This window comes from Vipera ursinii (genome assembly GCF_947247035.1).
Source record: "Vipera ursinii genome assembly, chromosome: W".
NCBI lineage: Eukaryota > Metazoa > Chordata > Lepidosauria > Squamata > Viperidae > Vipera > Vipera ursinii.
Genome location: NC_139522.1, coordinates 30,871,259 through 30,893,289, shown reverse-complemented (window position 1 = coordinate 30,893,289; position 22,031 = coordinate 30,871,259). Strand labels below are relative to the sequence as shown.

Below are 22,031 nucleotides of genomic sequence, written 5' to 3'. Positions count from 1 at the left end.
CTTGCTTGACTCTCTGGACTTCCAGCTCCGCCCGCTGGGTTTGTGCAGGGTCCCCAAACTGGGCTCTGAGGCCACAGAGAAAAGTGTCTGGATCTGCCAGCTCAGGGGCACCTTCATCGTGGAGAATGGTCACCCATTTTGCTGCCTCCCCTTCGAGGTTAGCCATGACGACATCCACCCGGGCCACATCGTTAGGGTAATCATCTCCGTGCCAATCAAGATGGGTCCAGACTTGATTTAGGAAAAATGCCAGCTTTTCTGGGTTCCCATCAAATGTCGCCCTCAGTGGTAGGGGTGGAGGTGGCCTGGGTGCCGCAGCCGGTTAAGGGCACTGCACCCACGCCCGGCAGTCTGGGTACATCCCTGGCTGTGCTCCGTACCTGTGCCTCAGTGGGGGTTGCCAACCCACTCCCCCAAGCTGTGGATCAGGTGCTGGGGGCGGGCTGTAGGGTCTCCACTGCAGACTGGGCTCCGGGGGGGGGAAGTAACCCAGGCAGTGGGCTACCTGTCCTCCCCCCCCGTAATCACAGCAGCTGCTCCCGAGTGCTGGGGTGAAGGGATCGGCGTTGGCCTCAGGGTCGGGGCTGAACCCCCTTGGGGTTTAGTATCCAGCTGTGGGACCAACCCTGCTCCACAGACCTCCAGGCTGAACTGCTGCCTCAGGTGCTCCACTAACTGGCTGCTGCACCTTGGCAGGTAGCGCTCCCTGTGTGCCATTCCAAGGCTTCACATCTCCACCACTCCATCCCCTTGGCCCCTTCAGGCTGGAGGCAGTACGATTGGAACTTAGCTTCGACAGATCTCCACAACTCCTCTCTCCACCTCTTCACCTCAGGCCAGTTGAACGCTGTGTCTTCCCCCATCCACTCTGGGGTTGGCTCTCTCTGTTCAACTCGCTGCTTGGGTTGGCTTGAGGCTGGTGGGGTTATGAAGCTGCCCTCAGCCCCAGCTGGAGTTCCACTGATCAATCCTGAGCCAGCTCCAGCCAGCTTCTCCATTTCAGGCATCTACCCCTGAGTCTTCACTCTACCCCTGGAGGCTTCCAGTGGGCCATAGGGGCTCAGGACCCCTCAATGTAATTTAATTTGTTTAGAGAGCTAACTTAGTGTCAACCCCCAGCTGAAAAGCCCAACCAAGCAAAACATCAGAGCCATTGCAAACTTCTAATGATTACTTTTATTGAGCAGAATCAAACTAGTAGGGTCAAAGGGAAACTACCTTTTAAGGCAGGCATGTCAAACTGCCAGCCTGCAGGCTGGATGTATCACACTGAAACCGTGCCCACCCCATTGCCGGCAATGGGGAAAAGTCACAATACATCACGTGAAGTCACATGACATTGTGAGTTTGACATGCCTGCTCTAAGGAAATGGCAGGAAGCAGTTAATTAAAAGAACTAAACTTTTTCCATGCCTCTCTGACAATACAGGTTACATTGTCCAATACATCTTCTAGTAATTATTATGAGAACAGACTTTAGTTTTGCCAACACAATTCTTCAGCAGCTTCAGGTCTCACACTGATAAAGGACACCTGTAGATTCAAAGCTCTCTTCCCTTCCTTCCCCTTCCATTGGCAAGTTAGGAGCACACTGCAGTCCTAAAGGCAGTAGGGTTCGTAGCTTGACACCTACACCTTATTTTTGTAACTAGTGAGCGCGGTAAATTTCATAGCTGGCTTGACTTTACTGCAACCAACATCCTTAGTAAAAGAACCCTTTGCTTTAACCAAATGGAGTCAAAGGCTTTTCTTTCCTAAGGGATCAGATTGGGGCAGGTCTCACAAATTAGTCAATTGCTAACTTGAACAAGAACCAGATGATCTTCTCACTTGTCCTCAAACAGCTGCAAAGGGCTTCTGGCCTTTTTACAAGTATGGATCTTTTAACCCCTTTTACAGCTTAAAATTGGGTCCCTGAAATCCCCCTCCCCCATGTCAGTTTCTATTCTTCAGGGACTGACTTTTATGGTAATAGAGGGAGCTGTCTTTGGTAAAAGATGTTGTAGGTTGAGTGGCAATTGTAGCAGCTTCTCCACACTAATTCCCTCTGTCCTGAGCTAATTAATATCTGTGATTAGCTCAGTCCTGAACTAATTAATATCTGCAAAGTTTTCTGTAAGGCAGGGGTCTTCAAATGTGGCCCTTTTATGACTCATGGACTTCAACTCCCAGAATTCCTCAGCCAGCATGCCTGGCTGAGGAATTCTGGGAGTTGAATTCCATGAGTCATAAAAGGGCCATGTTTGAAGACCCTTGCTGTAAGGGAATGGAGACACTCATTTTATTCTTTGCCTCAAGCTACTGTCAATGCTGCAAACATTGACATGTTCTTGCACTGACAATATAAGAGGCAGCTTTTTGATTTAACTGTTTGGTTTTGAATCGCTAAAGTGCGGGTGGAATGCAACCCTGATGTTTTGACAAGATAAGGGATAGCCACTTCAGAAGGGAAGTGAAACTTTGTGTGTTAAATTAATTGGTAAATGTGATTCATGACACGTAAATAAGGGAGGGAAATTCTGTATGATGTGGTGTGTCAAGGGGAGGAGAATTCAGATTCTGGCATCCATCTAAAGTGAAGGAATAAAGTGGGGAAAAATACTGGACTGTTTATTCAACATAAGAACAACTGGGGTGTTTTGCAGAAGTGCTGAATGTGCATGAGATATTCCTGTCCTCCAGACAGATGCTGAGCTAAGATAACCATATCCTGTTTTTGCAGCCATATGTACTCCCCTGCAAAACTGCTGTCTGTAAACTGCCAGTTCAAAATGCATAGGATATAACCAAATATGGACTAATGTACAGCCAGGAAATGAGGGGTATAAATTTATCAGGTCACGAGCCCCTCGGGGTTCAGACTCTTGTGCCTCATGTTGCTTTCTGAACCTGCGCAATAAACTTTCCTTCTCTGAAGAGCTGGCGTGAGTCCCTTCTTTCCACAACACATCCATGAGTGACGATGCCGTTCTGCTCATTATAGACTTTTTTAGAATAATCATGTAGTACTCTTTGATGTGTCTTTTTAATCAGAACCATGACAACTAATTCATTGGGCAAACCTGATTTTTTTTCCTCTAGACTGAAAGTGCAAGGGATGATAAACAAGGACTGAAATCTCCTTTTTCAAATTTCTTGATGCTTTTTTTAAAGTTACGTTTATATAGTCAGTATATTGGAACATCAATGTGAATGATATTTTATACCCAAGTATTTTTGTAAGCTGTATGTCACATGCTTCAAATATCAGAATGAACTTTATTGGACAAACAATATGCAACGTTTGCCCTGGCTTAGAATAACAATGTTATATACTGAGACAGGTTTATAGGATTTTATTTGGAAAGACTTATTTAAAAAGTGTGTGTTGGAAAGCAACCAAGCCGGTTGGGAGGAGGGCTCAAGATAGGAATCAGCCTGGACTTGCTCTGTAAACACAAGAGTGCTTGGTCTGACCACCACCACCCCTCCCCTGAATGCCTTAAGAGTCTTATCTGGTTGTTTCCTGGTGAAAGCTGCCAGTCTGGAGAGCTTCCTGTGTAAAGGGCAGGAACTCTACACATGTGGGTCTAGTTGTTCACACCTAATAGTATGACAACATGAGAACTAGCAACTTGATTCTGCTCCTTTGGGAAACAAGAACACACACACACTTTCCCCAAAGCTACTAGTTTATTAGAAAGTTTATTTTCCTCATTTTACAGCACATATATTTTTATTTATATATATACACATGCATACACACACAATTTTATGTGATAAAATTTAATATAGCCTGCTGATACTGAAATAGTGTGTTCTTTGTTGGAACAGTTCTTGCAGAAGTTCAGTCTCCTTTTGTGCCATACTGGAATGCTGGACCTTGGGTCTTAATGTCATGGAAGTGAAGCACTCAGTAATTGCAATAATACTGTTTTACTACTTCAGTTATCTAAGCAACTAGAAACTGAGTCTCTTGGTCAGAGCAGCATTTCCCAGTGCTAATTTTTTTCTGGCAAGTGTAAGGAAGCCTAGAGCCTGCAAGATTCAGAGAAGTAACAGTGGTTATATTTGAAGTTTTGGAGTGGAGGCCATTTTCCATGAACACTAGCAGTACTGTAGTTGGACAGTTGGGTGATAAATAGCCATGGCTTCACAGAAAGCTCACTTTCTTTTGTAGCCTTCTTTCCCACCAGAGATGATGAAATTAAATGAAAGGTGTGGGAATGGTAACCAAATAATTCTGTTTCTCCTATGGCAGACATTCTCTCCATTAAAAGGGACAGCTATGAAATCAGGTAACCTATCACTCTGGAAAGAATCCAAATAAAAATAAACTACTCAGAATCTTTCCAAAGCACATACAGTAAAGGCACACATTTAAACAACAGCTTTAACATAAACAGAACTGTGTGTACATACACACAAACACACAAACACACACCTCTATATAGAAGCTACGTTGCTGCAAAGACTTGAGTCCCAAGAAAAATTATTAGACTTTGAGAGCTTTCTGTGGGACAGACGTTTTCTTCTGACTGGAAAGTCATTTGGATTTTCTGCTCTGCCTATCCAATGGGCTGCTTCTCTCCAACTAGCAGCCTCACTCCTGACAAGAGGATGCAGTGAAGACCAAAGTATCACACTGGCTTTTTTCCCCCACAGATGTTCCAAGATATAGCAATAGCAACTACACTTAGACTTATATACCGCCCCAGAGTGCTTTACGGCACTCTCTGGGCACTTTACAATGTCAGCATATTGCCCCCAACAATCTGGGTCCTCATTTGACTAACGTCAAAGGGATGGAAGTCTGAGTCAACCTTGAGCCGGTCAAGATCGAACTCCTGGCTGCATTCTAACCACTGTGCCATCAGCTGCTGGAATTCATTAGCTATAGTACAAAAAGATATAATGCTCACTACTTTGTTTCAAACCTTGTCACATTTTTTGCCAGTAAAATGAAGCACCTCTTATTTTTTTCCCATTGCATGGTACCCAATAAAACAAAACTGAGTTTGAATAGACATGCTTGAAGTCTTCTTGTGCCTTTGCCACAATGAGAAGCTCTGAACATTTGACGAAAGCTTTATTTCAAACTACATCTAAATGTATATATAACCCAATCAACCTGAAAAACTACCAAAGAGCGAGGTATAAAAATGTTATTGCAGTATACTATCATTATGGAACATTTGTCAGAAGAGATACAAAAAGCAGCATTGACATGTAGAACTCTGCAATTTTTAAAATACTTTTCTCTTCTGGGAAAAAAAAGTTAATAAGCAACCATCAAATATTAGAGGACAGAGTACAAGTTGTGTTGTGGATATTCCCAGGATTCTAGTACAACATATTGCTTCAAAGACTGATAAAGGAATCACTTTCTGTTCTCTCCCCTTGTGACAGTGGCATAGGGAGGATAGCAGGGCCAGGATTGCTTGAGAAGGAAGCTTGCTGTTTGTGATAATCAGTGGGTTGCTGAGAATGGTTCTTGGTTGGGTAGGGGGAGGAACAGAGGAATGGGCCAGATGTTGATCATCTTGTGGCTCTTTTGCTTAAAGTTTTAAGCTTTAAAGTGGACTCAAATAAATAGCAAATAAGGAAGGCAAATAATTTTGAAATTACTCATTCAAGGTTTCAAAGTGGAGAGGAAATGATTTAAAATCACAAGTACCAGCAATTAAGAAGGGCATAAGGGCTGAAGAACTTCACATTCATATAGATGTGAATCACCTCTCTGGGTGTAGAGGACTCTGAAAATACTGACAAGCAGAACTCCAGCAACATTTCCCCCCTTTCCATGGATATGTTGCATTCACTTCCCTTTTCCATGCCCAGTTCTCCCACTTCACTATGCTCAGGTGGTGTCAGTCATGGCCTTCAGACAGTCTGTACAAAACACCAATGCACAATATATACCCCTGTCTTCTCCCCAAAAGAGGCCACAACTTTCTCACTTCTTCATGTGCCGTGACTGGGTGGGTGCTGCAAGTCCTGCCTTGAGAAAATGGGGTGCAGAAGGGGATGGAGGTGTAACGCTGTAGCAGCAGTGATTGCTGGTCGGGGGGTTAAGAGAGTTGGGTAGAGGGCAGCATGGGGGACAGGATGAAAAGTGAAAGGACCTGGGTGGATGGCTGAAGTGGGGATGATATGGATTGGGTGGCTGGCCAGGAATGTAGCAGGTTGCCCAGGGATGATTGAGTGAGTTAAGTGGGACAATGAGATTGGGGTGAAATGGGGTTGGGGAATGTGATGTATTTGAACAAGAGGCTGGGGATGTGGATGAGGGTGGATTCCAATGGCTGCAGCTGCTGTTGCAGCATGATGCTGAAGGATGGCATGCTGCACTGTGGTAATGGAGGTGGCTGCAGCTGCTGTAGGCTGTTGGATGTGGATGGGCTGCAAGGCAGAGGCTGTGGCAGGAGCTAAGGCAGCTGAGGCTGGAAAGGCCTTGACCTGCTTGGCAAGGAGCTGTTGCTGAATATGCTGCTGAGCTGCTTGCTGGAGCTTGCTATATTTCTCCATCTCTTCTGAGGTGAAGATGATGGGCTGGCTCTCCAGAGGTGCCAGGGAAGAATCCTTAGTGCCCTCAGGCTCTCCACTGATGATGGACTCCCCACTCTGTGCTACATAGCTAGGGAAATGCTCTACATCTGGGACTAAAGGTACCACTCTTCCTTCTATAGAGACAGGTTGGTTCCTGTTGTCAAAAGGCTCTAAAGCTTCATTTTCATTGGGATCACGGAGGAAGTTGTGTGGCACAACCAGGTCACCAGATTCATACTGCTCTGGGAGTACTGGGGGTTCAAGAGGAAGAGGAGCAAGCTTTGTGGCTATTTCTTCTAAGTTCTGATCACCTGAAACATTGTCCTGTATTCCAGTCACCATGGTTTCCTCCACTTGAGGCTGGCTTGCTGAAACAGTGTCATGAGTTGCTTCATCCAGCTTGGATAGTTCCAATTCTTCTGCTCTTTCTAAACCAGATTCCTCATACTGCTTGTCACTTGGTTTTCTAACTGCAGGAAGTTTTCCAATTAATGGAAGAACAGGTTTATTGTCTAATGAGGGAGGAAGCTTTGGGCCAAAGTAGCCCTGTGGTGGATCTTTCAGCTTAATTCCAACCTTGTGAGATCCTGCAATGGATTCATCATTGCTGCTAGATTTCTTCTCTACTTTTCTACACTGCATCTTTTCCAGAAGTTTAGCTGTAGCAGAATTTTTCTCCTCAGAGTTATAGCTGTCCCCAAAGTTAGAGCTGCTGGTATTTTGAGAGAGACTGGAGGCTCTTGTAGCTTCATCTCCTCTGGCTTCTTCCTTTCTTGCACAGCCTTCACCTTGTCTGGCTTTGAAGTAATGAGGAGACTGTGAGCGGTAGATCTTGGACCAGATGAAATCACGTTGGCCAGATCTTCTCTCCTTAGGGCTTTCATGACCATGGGACCCCTTCCATGAGACAGATCTCTGTGAGAGGCTTCTTGTACTCTGACTGCATTCTCGGCTGTAGCTTCTGCTCTGTTTCCAGCTATGTTCTGTTCGGTTCTTGCTCCACCACTTACTTTGACCATGACTACAGCTACTGCTGCGCATCCTTCCTTGACTTCTAGTCCTTAACTTCCCTCTGGTGTGAGTTCGACTGCTGCTCCTGCTTCGGGACCTGCTTCTGCTCAGACTGTAGTCATCTTCTGAAGAGGAGTACTTGTGCCTCTTTGACCTGTGCTTGGAACTGGAATAATCTGAATAATCCTCTGAGTCATGGAAGTGCTTAGTATAACTTCGTGACCAATCACTGTAATCATTATAACTGTCTTCTGAGTAGCTACATTGCCGGCTGTACTGACTATTGTCAGAAGAAGCATATGAAGTTGATGAGTAGGATCTCTGAGATGATCTTCTTGAGGAGTGTCTATGTCCTGCCCAGGAGTGGCTTTGTGAACAGTCACTAGCAGAGTCATAATCATCAGTATATTGTGATACTGACTTCTGCCTCAAGTGCTTGTTGTAGAAGGAGTCTCTGTCACTCTCATAGCTACCACTGCTCTCTTGGCCTCGATGACTGGGGTGAACTGAAGTGGAGGTGGATGGTCGCCTTTTGCTTGCAGACAAAGTGTCCTGCAAGTCCCCCTTGGTTTTCTTGTTGCCATGATCTTGGAAAGAGATACCACTGTCCTCTTTCTTACTGCTTTCTTCAGTAGAAAGAGACTTCCTCTGAGAGTCTTGCACACACCACTTTCTTTTTTTAGAATAGCCAGTAACCTTAGTCCTTTGTGTCCATTCAGCCTCAGTGGGAAAAGAAAATTTGTTCTTTTTGTGCTTGTGTTTCTTCTGCTTCTTGGATTTATCTTCTGCTAAGTCCCCTTCTCTGCTTTTTTCCTCTGCCTCACATTTGCGCCTGTGTTTACATTTGGTGGATTTTTTGTGCTTCTTCTTTTTGTGTTTGTGAGACTTCCTCATTTTGTCATTGTGACTAGTAAGATTGCCTCTGCTGCTGTTTTCCACATTTTTACTTTTGCAAATTCTTACAGGACTGACTTCCTGCTTGCCACAGTACTTGCTTTCTGGCACTGCAGTTGAACCACCAGCTAGAAGATCCATCTCTTTGCTCTTGCTTGCATCACTATCTTCAGTAGCCTGCATTTTCTCCTTCGAAAGGTTTATTGTACTTTTCTGTTTTTCTGTTCCTTTCATTTTAGTGTCTGTGTTACAAGACAGCTTAAACTCAAAATATAAGGGATTGCAGCTATATGACACAGAGGGTTTTGCTCTGGTGAACATTAGCAGTTCTGAAGGCCACTGGAGGGTGGTGCTCTCATCCTTACTCAGAACAGGGAAGAACAACCCTGTTAAATCTTTAGGCCCTTCTGTGGTTTCTTTACTAGTTCCTGCAGCCTGGGAAATCTCATTAATAACATTTGAATCTACAAAAACATTTCCCTTAAGTTGTTTTCCTTCTTGCTTGCCTATTTCCTCCAAAATGTCCTTTTTGTTGCTTTGGTTGGCAGCACTCTGCTCCTTCTGAAGGATCACACCTTCTGCTACTGTCTCTTTCTCATCACTTTTTGCCACATTGAGTTTGGGGGAAATGTTTTGTTTCCTTTCATGGGTTATTTTTTTGCTTGCAGCTTCTGCTTCTACTTGGTCTGTTGCCTTCATAAACAGCAAAAACTGGAAGTTGGGCTTCACCTTACAATGTGCAGGGGGAATATAATGATAATATTCTGGTTCTACTGCCACTGGCCCATCATCCCTTTTCATCATTTTTAGCTTTGATAAGGTGGCATCTTTCTCATGTGATTGCTCATCATCACCCTTGCTGTCAGGGCTATTTGTCCCCTCAATTTCCCCAATTATTCCCAAAGTTCCATAATATGGATGGGCTCTTTCATCAGTTTTGACTTCATCATCAGGAGAACAGGATTCATCCACATGGTCTTTGAATACCGAGGCAAGTGATTCTAGCTTTACAGGGGCCTTTTTGGCAAATGAGAAAGACACACCTGTCTTGTTAATTCCTAGACTAACAGCTTGTGATATCTGGACAGGAACCTGAGCAAGTCCAGGACTGCTACTGATTTGTCCACTGCCATAAATTATACCCTTATCCATGGTAATGTTGGTAGCTTGTCCATAAGCTGGTGAGGAGGAGGAGCAACTACCAGGAAATGTCGAATCCACATCATCCCCTCCTCCTTCTTCATCTACTGCTACAGTAGTGGTTCTAAACATTGGCCCACTTCCTGGAGCACTGGAAGACAGGGAAGGGGGAAAAGCAGACAAAGAAAGAATAGTTAGAACATATGGTTATTAACATTTCCACCTTAATGTTACACTCAAAACCTTACTCCATGCATCTGCAATCTTTTGTTACCTTTTATGCAATTGCTCTGCAAATTATGAATATATTCAGTAACCATTGCTTTGAAATATCTCTTTCCCTGTGCAATATGTTTAACAAGTTGCTCCTATAAGCACTAGGGAATCGTTACTGTGCTCTAAAGCATATATTTATGAGAAAGTGAACTAACTCAGTATGTTTCTTCCCCGAGGTTCCGGGAGCGAGGATGTGCAGCCTCCTGAGCTCCGGTTGGTGTACCTAAATGCCAGGTCCGTGGTTAACAAAGCTCCCCTTGTTAGGGATTTAGTTGAGGGTGAGCATGCGGACCTGGCTTGGTTGGGCCCGAAGGGTGGGGTCTCTTTGGTTGACCTCTGCCCACCAGGTTTCCGGATGCTACACCGACCAAGAGCTCAAGGTAGGGGTGGGGGTGTGGCGGTAGCTATTAGGGAGACCTTATGTCCGCGGGAGACCACCGTTCCTCAGATAGTCGGGTGTGAGTCTCTCTTCTTGAGATTTGGTCCGGGGGCGCAGTTGGGCTTGCTGCTGGTGTACTTTTCACCTAGTCGCGCAGCGGCAGCCCTGCCCGAGCTGCTCGATATCCTCTCGGGGTTGGTGATTGAGTTCCCCAAACTTATAGTTTTGGGTGACTTCAATCTACCATCCCTGGGAGGTTCATCTGAGCTAGCCCGGGAGTTCATGGCTTCCATGACGGCCATGGACCTGACGCAAGTAATTTCTGAACCAACTCATGAGGGAGGCCACACCCTTGACCTGGTTTTTTTATCTGGACGGTGGTTTGATGATCTTGGTGGGGGCTCTCCATTTATTATGCCCCTGTCATGGACCGATCATCACCTCCTGCGGCTGGTCTTCCGTTTTGCCACCCCCCGCCGTGGGGGTACGGAGCCAATTAGATGGTACCGCCCCAGACGCTTAATGGATCCTGATAGATTCCAGGCGGCGCTGGGGTCCCCACCTGCCTCCGTTGCTCACAACTCGGCGGATGCCCTAGTGGAAGCCTGGGAAAGGACGGCCACTGAGGCACTCGACCGAGTTGTACCCTTGTGGCCCCTGACCCGGTGCAGATCCCAACAAGCTCCATGGTTCTCCTCGGAGCTCCGGGAGATGAAGCGTCGGAAACGGGGCCTAGAGAGCTGTTGGAGGTCCAGCCAATCCGAATCCGACCAGTTGCGACTAAGAACATTTATTAGGTCTTATCTCGCAGTGATGAGGACGGCGAGGTGCAATTACTTCTCTGCCCTCATCGCGTCCGCAGAAAATCGCCCGGCCGCCCTGTTCAGGGTGACCCGCTCCCTCCTTAATCAGGAGGTGAGGGAGGATCCCTTGCAGGGTCGTGCCGAGGAATTTGGACAACATCTGCTGGATAAAATCGCTCGGATTCGGACCGGTCTGGACTCCAACTGGGCAGAGTCTGACGAGCAGGACACGGGCGGTCTTGTCGATGTTATTTGGGAGGAGTTTGATTCTGTAACCCCTGAGGAAGTGGACAGGATTATGGGGAGGCTTAGCTCCACCACATGTTTATTGGACCCGTGCCCTTCTTGGCTGGTTTATGCAGCCCGGGAGAGGACACGAGGCTGGTTCCAGGCAGTTATATCTGCTTCCTTGAGTGAGGGTAATTTCCCCGCCGTCTTGAAGGAGGCGGTGGTGAGACCTCTCCTCAAGAAGCCTGCCTTGGACCCAGATGTTTTGAACAACTTTCGTCCGGTCTCCAACCTTTGCTTTCTTGCGAAGGTTGTTGAGAGTGTGGTGGCGCTTCAGCTTCCCCTGGTCCTGGATGAAGCGGATTATCTAGACCCGTTCCAATCGGGTTTCAGGCCCGGGTACAGCACGGAGACGGCATTGGTCGCTCTGGTGAATGATCTCTGGAGGGCTCGGGACAGAGGATATTCCTCTGTCCTTGTCCTATTAGACCTCTCGGCGGCTTTCGATACCATCGACCATGGTATCCTGCTGCGGCGTCTCAGGGGATTGGGAGTGGGAGGCACAGTTCTTCAGTGGTTCTCCTCCTATCTCCTGGGACGCTCGCAGTCGGTGTTGGCAGGAGGGCAGAGGTCAACCCCTAGGACTCTCGCTTGTGGAGTTCCTCAGGGGTCGGTCCTCTCGCCTCTCCTGTTCAACATCTACATGAAACCGCTGGGTGAGATCATTCGTGGTTTTGGAGTTGGGTATCATCAATATGCCGATGATACCCAACTTTTTATTTTGACCCCAAACCACCCCAGTGATGCCCTCGATGTGATGTCCCGTTGCCTGGAGGCGGTGCGGGCCTGGATGGGGAGGAACAGACTTCAACTCAACCCCGACAAGACTGAGTGGCTGTGCATTCCGGCATCCCGGGACATTCAAAATATTCCATCTCTTCTTATGGGGGGGTGAGTCTTTACCCCCCGTGGATAGGGCTCGCAACTTGGGAGTCCTCCTAGATTCTGTTGTGACTCAGGGCCAGCCTGTGGGTCCGACAGCCGGGTCCGATGTATCGGAGGACTCAGATGTGGGGGAGGAGGGAAACGAACCGGCTGATGATGATTTGGAGGCTTTGCAGAGTCCTCAGCCGGGGACCTCTTCTCAGCTGCGTGAGCCCGAGAGTGCGGAGGAAGATGACCCACAGCTGGCCCTGTTCAAGGACGCCCGATGCAGGAGGCAGTCGAGCAGGAACAAACAAAGAAAGGCTGTGAGACTCCTCGGGAGGAGGCACAGGGAGACCACGCCCTGAGCTCTCTATAAAAGGAGTGTTTGGGGAGGGGCTGGTTGCTGAAAGCAACTTTTCCGCTTGAGAAGACAAGCTCTTGTGTTTTTGTTAACTGCGTAATTAAATCTTGGCAGATGCCTTTTAGCCTTGGAAGCTCTCCAGTCTCTTCTTCTTAAATAGGGGTTTGCCTTTACAAGGCCAGAAGAGGGCTGGTTCAGAACAGTTTGCTTTCAGCCACCACCCCTTATTACTACGATGGAGCAGCTTCTTGCCGAGAATGCCCAGCTCAACCAGCAACTTACTTTGCTGGCAGCTCAGGTGGCTCAACTGCAAGCTCAGGTACATGCTGCACCCCCACCCAGGAGGAAATGTCAGATAGCTATGCCGGATAAATTTGCTGGTAATCCAGAACTGTTTCCTGCCTTCCTGGGACAATGCCAGCTTTTTATCAGCGTGAGAGCAGTTGATTTCCCCACTGACCGAGATAAGGTGGGATTCGTCTTGAGCCTTCTGTCGGGAGATACAGCTCGTTGGGGCACGCCTCTGTTGGCACAGCCTAGCCCTTTGTTGGATAACTTTGGGGGGTTTTGTGACCATATGCGCCTCATGTACGAGGACCCGATTAAGGTGCAGACTGCCACCCGACGCCTGAAAGTTTTGAGGCAGGGTCAGCGCCCTCTACAGGCCTATATCAGCGATTTCTGGCTGCTTAGCCAGGATTCCGCCTGGAATGAGGCTGCGCTCGTGGATGCCTTTCAGGATGGCTTGTCAGAGGAGATGTTGGATGAGCTGGCCCGCGTGGACATTCCCTCAGATCTGAATGGGCTGATCCATCTTTGTCTGCGGATCGATGCCCGGTTGCAGCAGCGAAAGAGTCGCCGTGCCACCCCACAGACCCCTGCCGCCCCTGTTGTGCGTGAGCCCCCAGTCCAGAGGGAGGAGCCAATGGAGCTGGGTGCCGCCAGGTCCCGTCTATCGGTGACGGAAATGGACAGACGACGATCGGAGGGGTTGTGTTTTTACTGTGGGGACCCTGGACATTTGGCTGCTTCTTGTCCAAAGAAGCGTCAGCGGGCATCAGTGACCAAGCCGGCCCTGAGAAAGTCCCCTGCTTTGCTGTCGGGAAACGGCCCGAGCCCGATCTAGACGGTGTGAAAGATCGGGCGACCCACAACGACCACGCCGAGCGATGCCGTTCCGACGGTGCCTGTGAACCTTCACGGCATTTGATTTTGGAGGCACGTCTGATCCTTCCTGGCAAGCCAGAGGGGATTCCGGTCCATGCCTTAATTGACTCTGGGGCTACCACTAACTTTATGGATTCGGCCTTTGTGGCCAAATGGGCTGTTCCCCAGTGTCCAGTGGATCCACCCATGCTTGTGGAGACCATCGATGGTCGAGTGCTCCTGTCCGGGCCTATTACGGCCGCCACGCAACCCGTGTGTATGGCCATCAGTACCCATGTGGAGGCCATTCAGTTCTACGTCACTTCGGAACTGCACTTCCCCGTGGTCTTGGGACTGGCGTGGCTCCGGGCACATGATCCACAGATCTATTGGTCTCAGAACTTGGTCACCTTCCCAAGTTTGCAGTGCGTGGACCACACCCGCCATATCTGTGCCGGCCAGGTGGAGGGTTCCCCAGGGGTTTCCTTGCCTCCCGAACTGTCCGACTTTGCTGACGTGTTCAGCGAGTCAGAGGCGGACCAATTACCCCCGCACAGGCCCTACGACTGCTCCATTGACCTAGTCCCTGATGCGCCTCTCCCAGTGGGGCGTTTGTACTCCATGTCGGAGCCCGAGTTGGCTGCATTGCGGGACTTCCTGACAAAGAACTTGGCTCGTGGTTTCATCCGGCCCTCGTCCTCGCCAGTGTCTGCGCCCGTGCTCTTCGTCAAAAAGAAGTCGGGCGAGTTACGGCTTTGCTGTGACTACCGGAAACTCAACGCTATCACGGTGCGTAACCGCTACCCGCTGCCCCTCATCCCCGAGCTCTTGGACCGACTCCGGGAGGCTAAGATCTTCACGAAACTGGACCTGCGTGGAGCTTACAACCTCGTCAGGGTTCGGCCGGGTGATGAGTGGAAGACGGCGTTCGGTACTCGCTATGGACATTTCGAGTACACGGTGATGCCGTTTGGCCTGACCAACGCCCCCGCTGTGTTTCAGCATTTTATGAATGACATCTTTCGGGATCTGTTGGACCAGTTTGTTGTGATTTACCTGGACGACATCCTGATTTACTCCCCGTCGCGTGAAGCGCATCATCAGCATCTCCGTCAGGTCCTGCAGCGCCTCCGGAAACATCGGCTGTTTGCCAAGTTGGAGAAGTGCCAGTTCTACCAGGTGACCATTGATTTCTTGGGCCACCGCATTTCTCCTGAGGGCATCGCCATGGAACCGAGTAAAGTTGAGTCGTTGCAGAGTTGGCAACCCCCGCGTCGCGTGAAGGATGTTCAGCGACTTCTTGGATTTGCCAACTACTATCGGACATTCATCCCTGGCTTTGCTGCCTTGACAGCCCCCCTCACCCGGCTCCTGCAGAAGAAGACTCGGTTCCAGTGGAACGCCCCCGAACAACAGGCGTTCCAAGCTTTGAAGGACGCCTTCATGAAGGAGCCCATCTTGAAGCATCCTGACCCGCAACGGCCGTTTGTCGTGGAGGCGGACGCCTCCGACATTGCCATTGGGGCCGTGTTACTCCAGGCAGCGACGCCCAACGGTACCCTTTTCCCTTGCGCGTATCACTCTCGGAAATTGAATCCCTCGGAGCGCAACTATACCATCTGGGAGAAGGAGCTGCTGGCCATCAAGGCGGCGTTCGAGGCTTGGAGGCATCATCTGGAGGGGGCGCGGCATCAAATCGAGGTCCGGACGGACCACAAGAATCTGGAAAGCCTGCAGACCGCTCGGAATTTGAACCAACGCCAGATCCGGTGGTCCCTCTTCTTTGCGAGGTTTGACTTCCGGGTGCGGTACATACCAAGCGGGCACAACCAGAGAGCGGATGCTCTGCCCAGGAAGCCCGAGTACACCCGAGTGGAAGACAAGCTTCCGCCCAGGACAGTGATCCCCGTCGAGTCTTTTGCTGCGGTGCGGGAGCCGGTGGATATACGGGCTCGGATCCGGGAGGCGCAGCAGCAGGAGGCATGGGTGGCTCAGCGGAAGGAAGAGGTGGGGCCAGATTCGCCTTGGTCGGTCACGGATGGACTCCTGTATTATCGTGACCGGCTCTATGTTCCAGGAGGGCCACTCAGGGGACTCGTCCTCAGCCAATGTCATGATAACCCGGCTGCGGGGCATTTTGGCCTGTTCAAGACTCTGAACCTGGTCTCCCGTATATTCTGGTGGCCCCGAGTCCGATACGATGTCCAGTCTTATGTCACCTCCTGCGTCCCATGCAGGCAGGCCAAGTCAGCGACAGGGGCCCCGCCTGGTTTACTGCAGCCTTTGCCAACGCCCAAGAGACCCTGGGGGGCTGTGTCCATGGACTTTCTGACGGATCTACCCCCATCCTCCGGCTTCACGACAGTGTTTGTGGTGGTGGACATGTTGACCAAGATGGCGCACTTCATCCCCTGTCGCGGCTTACCGTCAGCTCGCGCCACTAGTCGCATGTTCATCCAACAGGTGTTCCGGCTGCACGGCCTTCCCGATAGAGTCGTCTCCGATAGGGGGGCCCAGTTTACAGCCCGCTTCTGGCAGGAGTTGATGCGGGCGTTGGACATTAAGGTTTGCCTCTCGTCCGCGCATCATCCTCAGACCGACGGGGGTACCGAGAAGGTCATCGGCATCTTAGAGCAGTATCTGCGCTGCTACGTTAACCTGCAGCAGGACAATTGGGTGGACTATTTGGCCATAGCCGAGTTTGCCTTTAACAACTCGCAGCACACCTCCACGCAGATGACACCGTTCTTGGCCAACGTGGGTTATCACCCCCGGTTTTTCCCCCTTTCTCCCGTGGACTCACCGGAGCCGGCAGCGAACGAATTCATGGCGGAGTTACAGGCGATCCATCGGTTGGTGCGACGGCAGCTGGAGAAGGCCAAGGCCGACTACAAGAGGTTCGCCGATCGGTCGAGAAGGGATACGCCTCCATTATCGGTGGGGGATCGGGTCTGGCTGTCCACCAGGAACCTACCATCCACTCGGCCGGCGAGGAAGCTGGACCACCGTTACCTTGGACCGTTCCCAGTCGAGGCCGTCATCAACCCGGTCGCCTATCGTTTAACTCTGCCACGTTCCCTGCGCGTGCACCCCGTCTTCCATCGGTCCTTGTTGGTCCCCGAACAACCGGCTTGTCCACTTCGCCAAGCGGAACCTCCCCCATCAGGACCTCGTGATGGCGACAGCACCCCCGAGTACGAGGTCGCCAGCATCAGGGATTCCCGCTGGCTGAAAGGTCGCTTCCAGTACCTGATCGAGTGGAAAGTGTACGGGCCGGAGGACTTCACATGGGAAGACGCGACCGCCGTTCATGCCCCTGCGTTGGTGACTGCTTTTCACGAACAGTTCCCATCCCGACCGCATCCGGATCGGCAGACCCGGGGGAAGGGCCCTGCGGTGCGGGATAGTGTTGTGACTCAGGGCCAGCCTGTGGGTCCGACAGCCGGGTCCGATGTATCGGAGGACTCAGATGTGGGGGAGGAGGGAAACGAACCGGCTGATGATGATTTGGAGGCTTTGCAGAGTCCTCAGCCGGGGACCTCTTCTCAGCTGCGTGAGCCCGAGAGTGCGGAGGAAGATGACCCACAGCTGGCCCTGTTCAAGGACGCCCGATGCAGGAGGCAGTCGAGCAGGAACAAACAAAGAAAGGCTGTGAGACTCCTCGGGAGGAGGCACAGGGAGACCACGCCCTGAGCTCTCTATAAAAGGAGTGTTTGGGGAGGGGCTGGTTGCTGAAAGCAACTTTTCCGCTTGAGAAGACAAGCTCTTGTGTTTTTGTTAACTGCGTAATTAAATCTTGGCAGATGCCTTTTAGCCTTGGAAGCTCTCCAGTCTCTTCTTCTTAAATAGGGGTTTGCCTTTACAAGGCCAGAAGAGGGCTGGTTCAGAACAGATTCACGACTCACTCTGGAAGATCATATAGTGGCCGTGACTAGGGGGGCTTTCGCCCAGGTTCGCCTGGTGCGCCAGTTGCGGCCCTATATGGACCGGGATGCCCTGTGTACGGTCACTCATGCGCTCGTGACCTCTCGCCTGGACTACTGCAATGCTCTCTACATGGGGCTTTCCTTGAAGACCACTCGGAGGCTCCAACTGGTACAGATTGCGGCCGCGAGAGTTGTCTTGGGAGTTTCCCGGTACTCCCATGTTACACCTTTGCTCCGCGAGCTGCATTGGTTACCAGTTGTCTTCCGGGTGAGGTTCAAGGTTTTGGTTATGATCTTCAAGTCCTTACATGGCATGGGTCCGGGATACCTCGGGGACCACCTGCTGCCGGCGTCAACTCCCCTCCGCCCTGTGCGTGCCCACAGAGAGGGTCTCCTCAGGGTGCCTCCGGTCAGGGAATGTCGACTGGTGGCCCCCAGGGGGAGGGCCTTCTCTGTGGGTGCTCCGGCACTATGGAACCAACTGCCGGTTGAGCTCCGGATGGCACCGGACCTCCGCTCCTTCCGCCGCGGGCTGAAGACCCACTTCTTTGAACTAGCTGGTCTGGCCTGATGGGGAGGGTCTTTTTAATGAGTTTTTTATTATTTTATTGTTATTGTATTTTAATTGGGCATTGGTTTAATCTTTTTTAATTTTTGTACTGTTACTTATTTATATATGCCCTGTTAACCGCCCTGAGTCCCTCGGGAGAAGGGCGGTATAGAAATCGAATAAACCTAAACCTAAACCTAAACCTAAAGTTTAAAACTAGATGTATACAATTCCAGCCTTCAAAATCAAGGATAAAAAAAACCTCAAGAAAATGACTGGGAACAAAGTACACAGTTCTGATGCATACATGGAAGTTTGTATGAATACATGCCCCTCTTGTTTCAGGCTTAGGTCCTTTTCCATGTAAAATACCTGAACTGCTGGCTTTAACAATTCCAGTTCCTTCCTGTACTCATATCATACCCTGTGTTTTTAAAAAGTCATCCCAAATAGGTCAGAGAGAGGAGGTGGGCATTCCTGTTTTGAGGAGATGGCAGATTAAAGTTTTGGTCTACAAAGATTTAAATGTCATGGTTCCGACAGATGAAACCAGTTAAAAGAACTTCAAGGCAAGAATTCTTCCTTAAAGAACATTTTATTTAGGAAACAAAGTATCGGCACTTAAAGATTTGAACCCAAGAATGAGATTCCCTCCTCCCAGATACAAAGTAACAAATTGCAATTCCCACCCCACAAGAGCTGTCATAAATCACATTCCCCAATTAGCACAAAACGTGGTGTTATGTATTAGGCTTTTAGGAATAACTAAAGCACTTGCATAAGAGTCACCACCAGGAGGCATTGAACTGTAACTGTTTTGGCGGGAAGCAGTTTTGGCGGGAAACAGAGGTTCAGTCCAATTGGTTGGTTGTGTACCTGGCCAGGTACTGGCCAGGTATATAAGGAGTGCAGGTAGCCCCTATTCCCCAGTACAGTAACTTCCACCAAATAAAGAGCTGTTATGTTGTACTCATCGGCCTGGCGTCCTTCCTGCTCTCCAGAACCCACTACACAACAGTGGCGATGAAGTTGGGATCCTGCTTCGCATTAAAGAGCTGAATTCACGAGGGGACGGCTTTGCGTGCTGGAGGAAAGAGGCATCTTTCCCCCCCTTCTACGGCCGGCTAGTCACCATGCTAGCGGCCTCACATACTAAGATCCAGGGCTTTTTTTGTCATAGAATGCTCAGAACAAAGTTCCGGCACCTTTTTTGGATGGAACCTTGTAGGGTAGGCAAGGCAGGTTGTATGACGTGTGTGAGTTCCGGCACCTTTTTCTTTCTTTCTTTTTATTAAAAAGTTTTACAGATACATTATAAACATAAGACCCACGCCTCCTCGACCCCCACCCAATTCCCCTCCCTCCCCCTCCCCCCTGACTTCCCAGAGCGTAATACAGGGTATTAACCCTAACAATCTTAAACTATAATATGCTAACTAACTATAATAACACTTTAAATCCTATTGAACTTTAACTCTCCTTAAAAGTAACTAAATAATAATAAATCTTATAAATCTAATATTTATTCAAATGCTAAATGAAACTTTTTGGTCCCATATTTATTCTGAATATAATCAATCCATCTTCTCCTTTCCAAGATATATCTTTGTTGCGAATGGTCTTTCAAATATGCTGAAATTTTTGCCATTTCTTCCAGGTTCGAAACTTTTAAAGTCCATTCTTCTATAGTAGGCAAATCCTCCTTCTTCCAATATTGCACTACCAAAAGTCTTGCTGCCATTATTAAATACAACATCAATTTAGTTTCTATAGCAGTACAGTCTATAGTAATACCCAGCAAAAATAATTGTGGAGAAAACTTTATCTTTTTCTTAAAGATCTTCTGCATATTCCACCAAATTTTAATCCAAAAAGCTTTAACTTTTTTACAAGTCCACCACATACGTTGATACGTTGCATCATCACAACCACACCTCCAGCATTTAGGCTGATAATTTGGATACATACATGCTAATTTCTTAGGATCTAAATGCCATCTATAAAACATCTTATAAAAATTCTCTCTTAAATTTTGTGCCTGTGTAAATTTTACATTTCTGACCCAGATTGTTTCCCAAGTATCCATCGTTATTGGTTCTTGAATATTCTGGGCCCATTTTATCATACAATCTTTAACAAGTTCCGTTTCTGAATCTATTTCTATCAATGCATTATATATCCTTCTTATATGTGCAGGACTTTGATCTCTAATTTGTTTAACCAAATTTTCATCTACTATGGAAATACCAATTTTCTGATCCTGTTTCCATCTAGCTTGTAACTGCCCATACTGAAACCAAGTTTGTACTATCTTTTCTTCTTTTAAAATATTAAATGGCTTTAATTGCATACATTTCTTTCCAATCTAAGAATTTCTTTATATGTAATCACATCATGCTTAAATCCCACATTTATATTTTCTATCGCATGTTTAGGTATTGCCCAAATTGGAATTTTAAAATTCAACTTATAACGATATTTTTTCCAAACTCGCAACAGGGCATATCTTAATATATGTGTCTTAAAAACATTATCCACTTTTTTGTCATACAATAAATAAGCATGCCAACCATATAACAAATCATATCCTTCAATATTCAGTAATCTCCCTTGTGTTAAATTAAACCAATTACTAATTGATGATAATGCCGCAGCCTCATAGTATAATTTAAAATTGGGCATTTTAAGACCACCTCTTTCACGTACATCTTGCATTATCTTAAGTTTAACTCTCGGTCTCTTCCCTGCCCAAATAAATTTATTAATACCTCTCTGCCATTCCTCCAAATTTGAGTCTTTTTTAAGTATAGGTATCATTTGAAACAAGAATAAGAATTTAGGTAAAACATTCATTTTCACAGCTGCAATTCTTCCCAATAAGGACAATTGTAATTTTTTACAACTATCTAATTCTTTTTGTATTTTTAACCATAACAATTCATAATTATTTTTATATAATTTCGCATTTGAAGCTGAAAGATATATCCCCAAGTATTTGATCTTCTTAACTATTTCAAATCCCGTTAGTTTTCCTAAAACTTCCTTTTGTTCTTTGGTCATATTTTTAGACAATATTTTAGTTTTTTGCCTATTTACCTTAAATCCAGAAACTTGTCCATATTGTAAAATTATTTCCATTAAATCTATAACTGATTGGGTTGGTTGACTTAATGTCATTACCAAGTCATCTGCAAACGCTTTCAATCTATAATCTTGATCTTTAATTTTAATTCCCGTTATTTTCTTTGAATCACGTATCTTGATCAACAATATTTCCATTGTTAAAACAAACAATAATGGCGACAGCGGACAACCCTGTCTTGTACCCTTTTCAATTTTACAAGCTTCTGTTAAACTACTATTAATTATTATTTGAGCTGTTTGTTTTTGATATATTGCCCTAATAGGTTGTAAAAACTTATCACCAAACTCCATCTTCTCCAAAACTTTAAATAAAAATTGCCAATTCAATTGATCAAAGGCCTTTTCGGCATCCAAAAAGATCAGCGCTGCGGGGACTTGATTATTTCTTTCCAAAAATTCTAATAGGTTTACAATATGTCTCACATTACTCTTCATTTGTCTACCACTTAAAATTCCTGTTTGATCACTATAAATCATTTGCTGCATAACCTTCATTAATCTATTTGCTAAGATCTTTGCAAATATTTTATAATCATTATTTAAAAGCGATATAGGCCTATAATTTTTAAGTTGAACAAGATCTTGATCTTCCTTCGGGATCAAAATTATAAATGCTGTTTTCCACGATGGAGGCATTTCTCCTCCAGATTGAATTGTGCTAAATAATTCTTTTAAAGGCTCCACCATTTCTGATTGTAAATTTTTATAATAAATAGCT

General features: G+C 47.4%; 1 protein-coding gene across 1 annotated transcript in view; it reads right to left on the bottom strand.

Annotated features, from left to right (window-relative positions):
- Positions 1-3,665: 3,665 nt before the first annotated feature.
- The window catches only part of LOC310648252 (G patch domain-containing protein 8-like), a 388,081-nt gene continuing 369,715 nt past the window's right edge, over positions 3,666-22,031 (bottom strand). Inside the window, exon 7 of the mRNA XM_083375995.1 lies at positions 3,666-9,724. Coding sequence (XP_083232121.1) covers positions 5,944-9,724 — 3,781 coding nt within the window. The 3' untranslated portion in view covers positions 3,666-5,943. The remainder of the gene's footprint in view (positions 9,725-22,031) is intronic.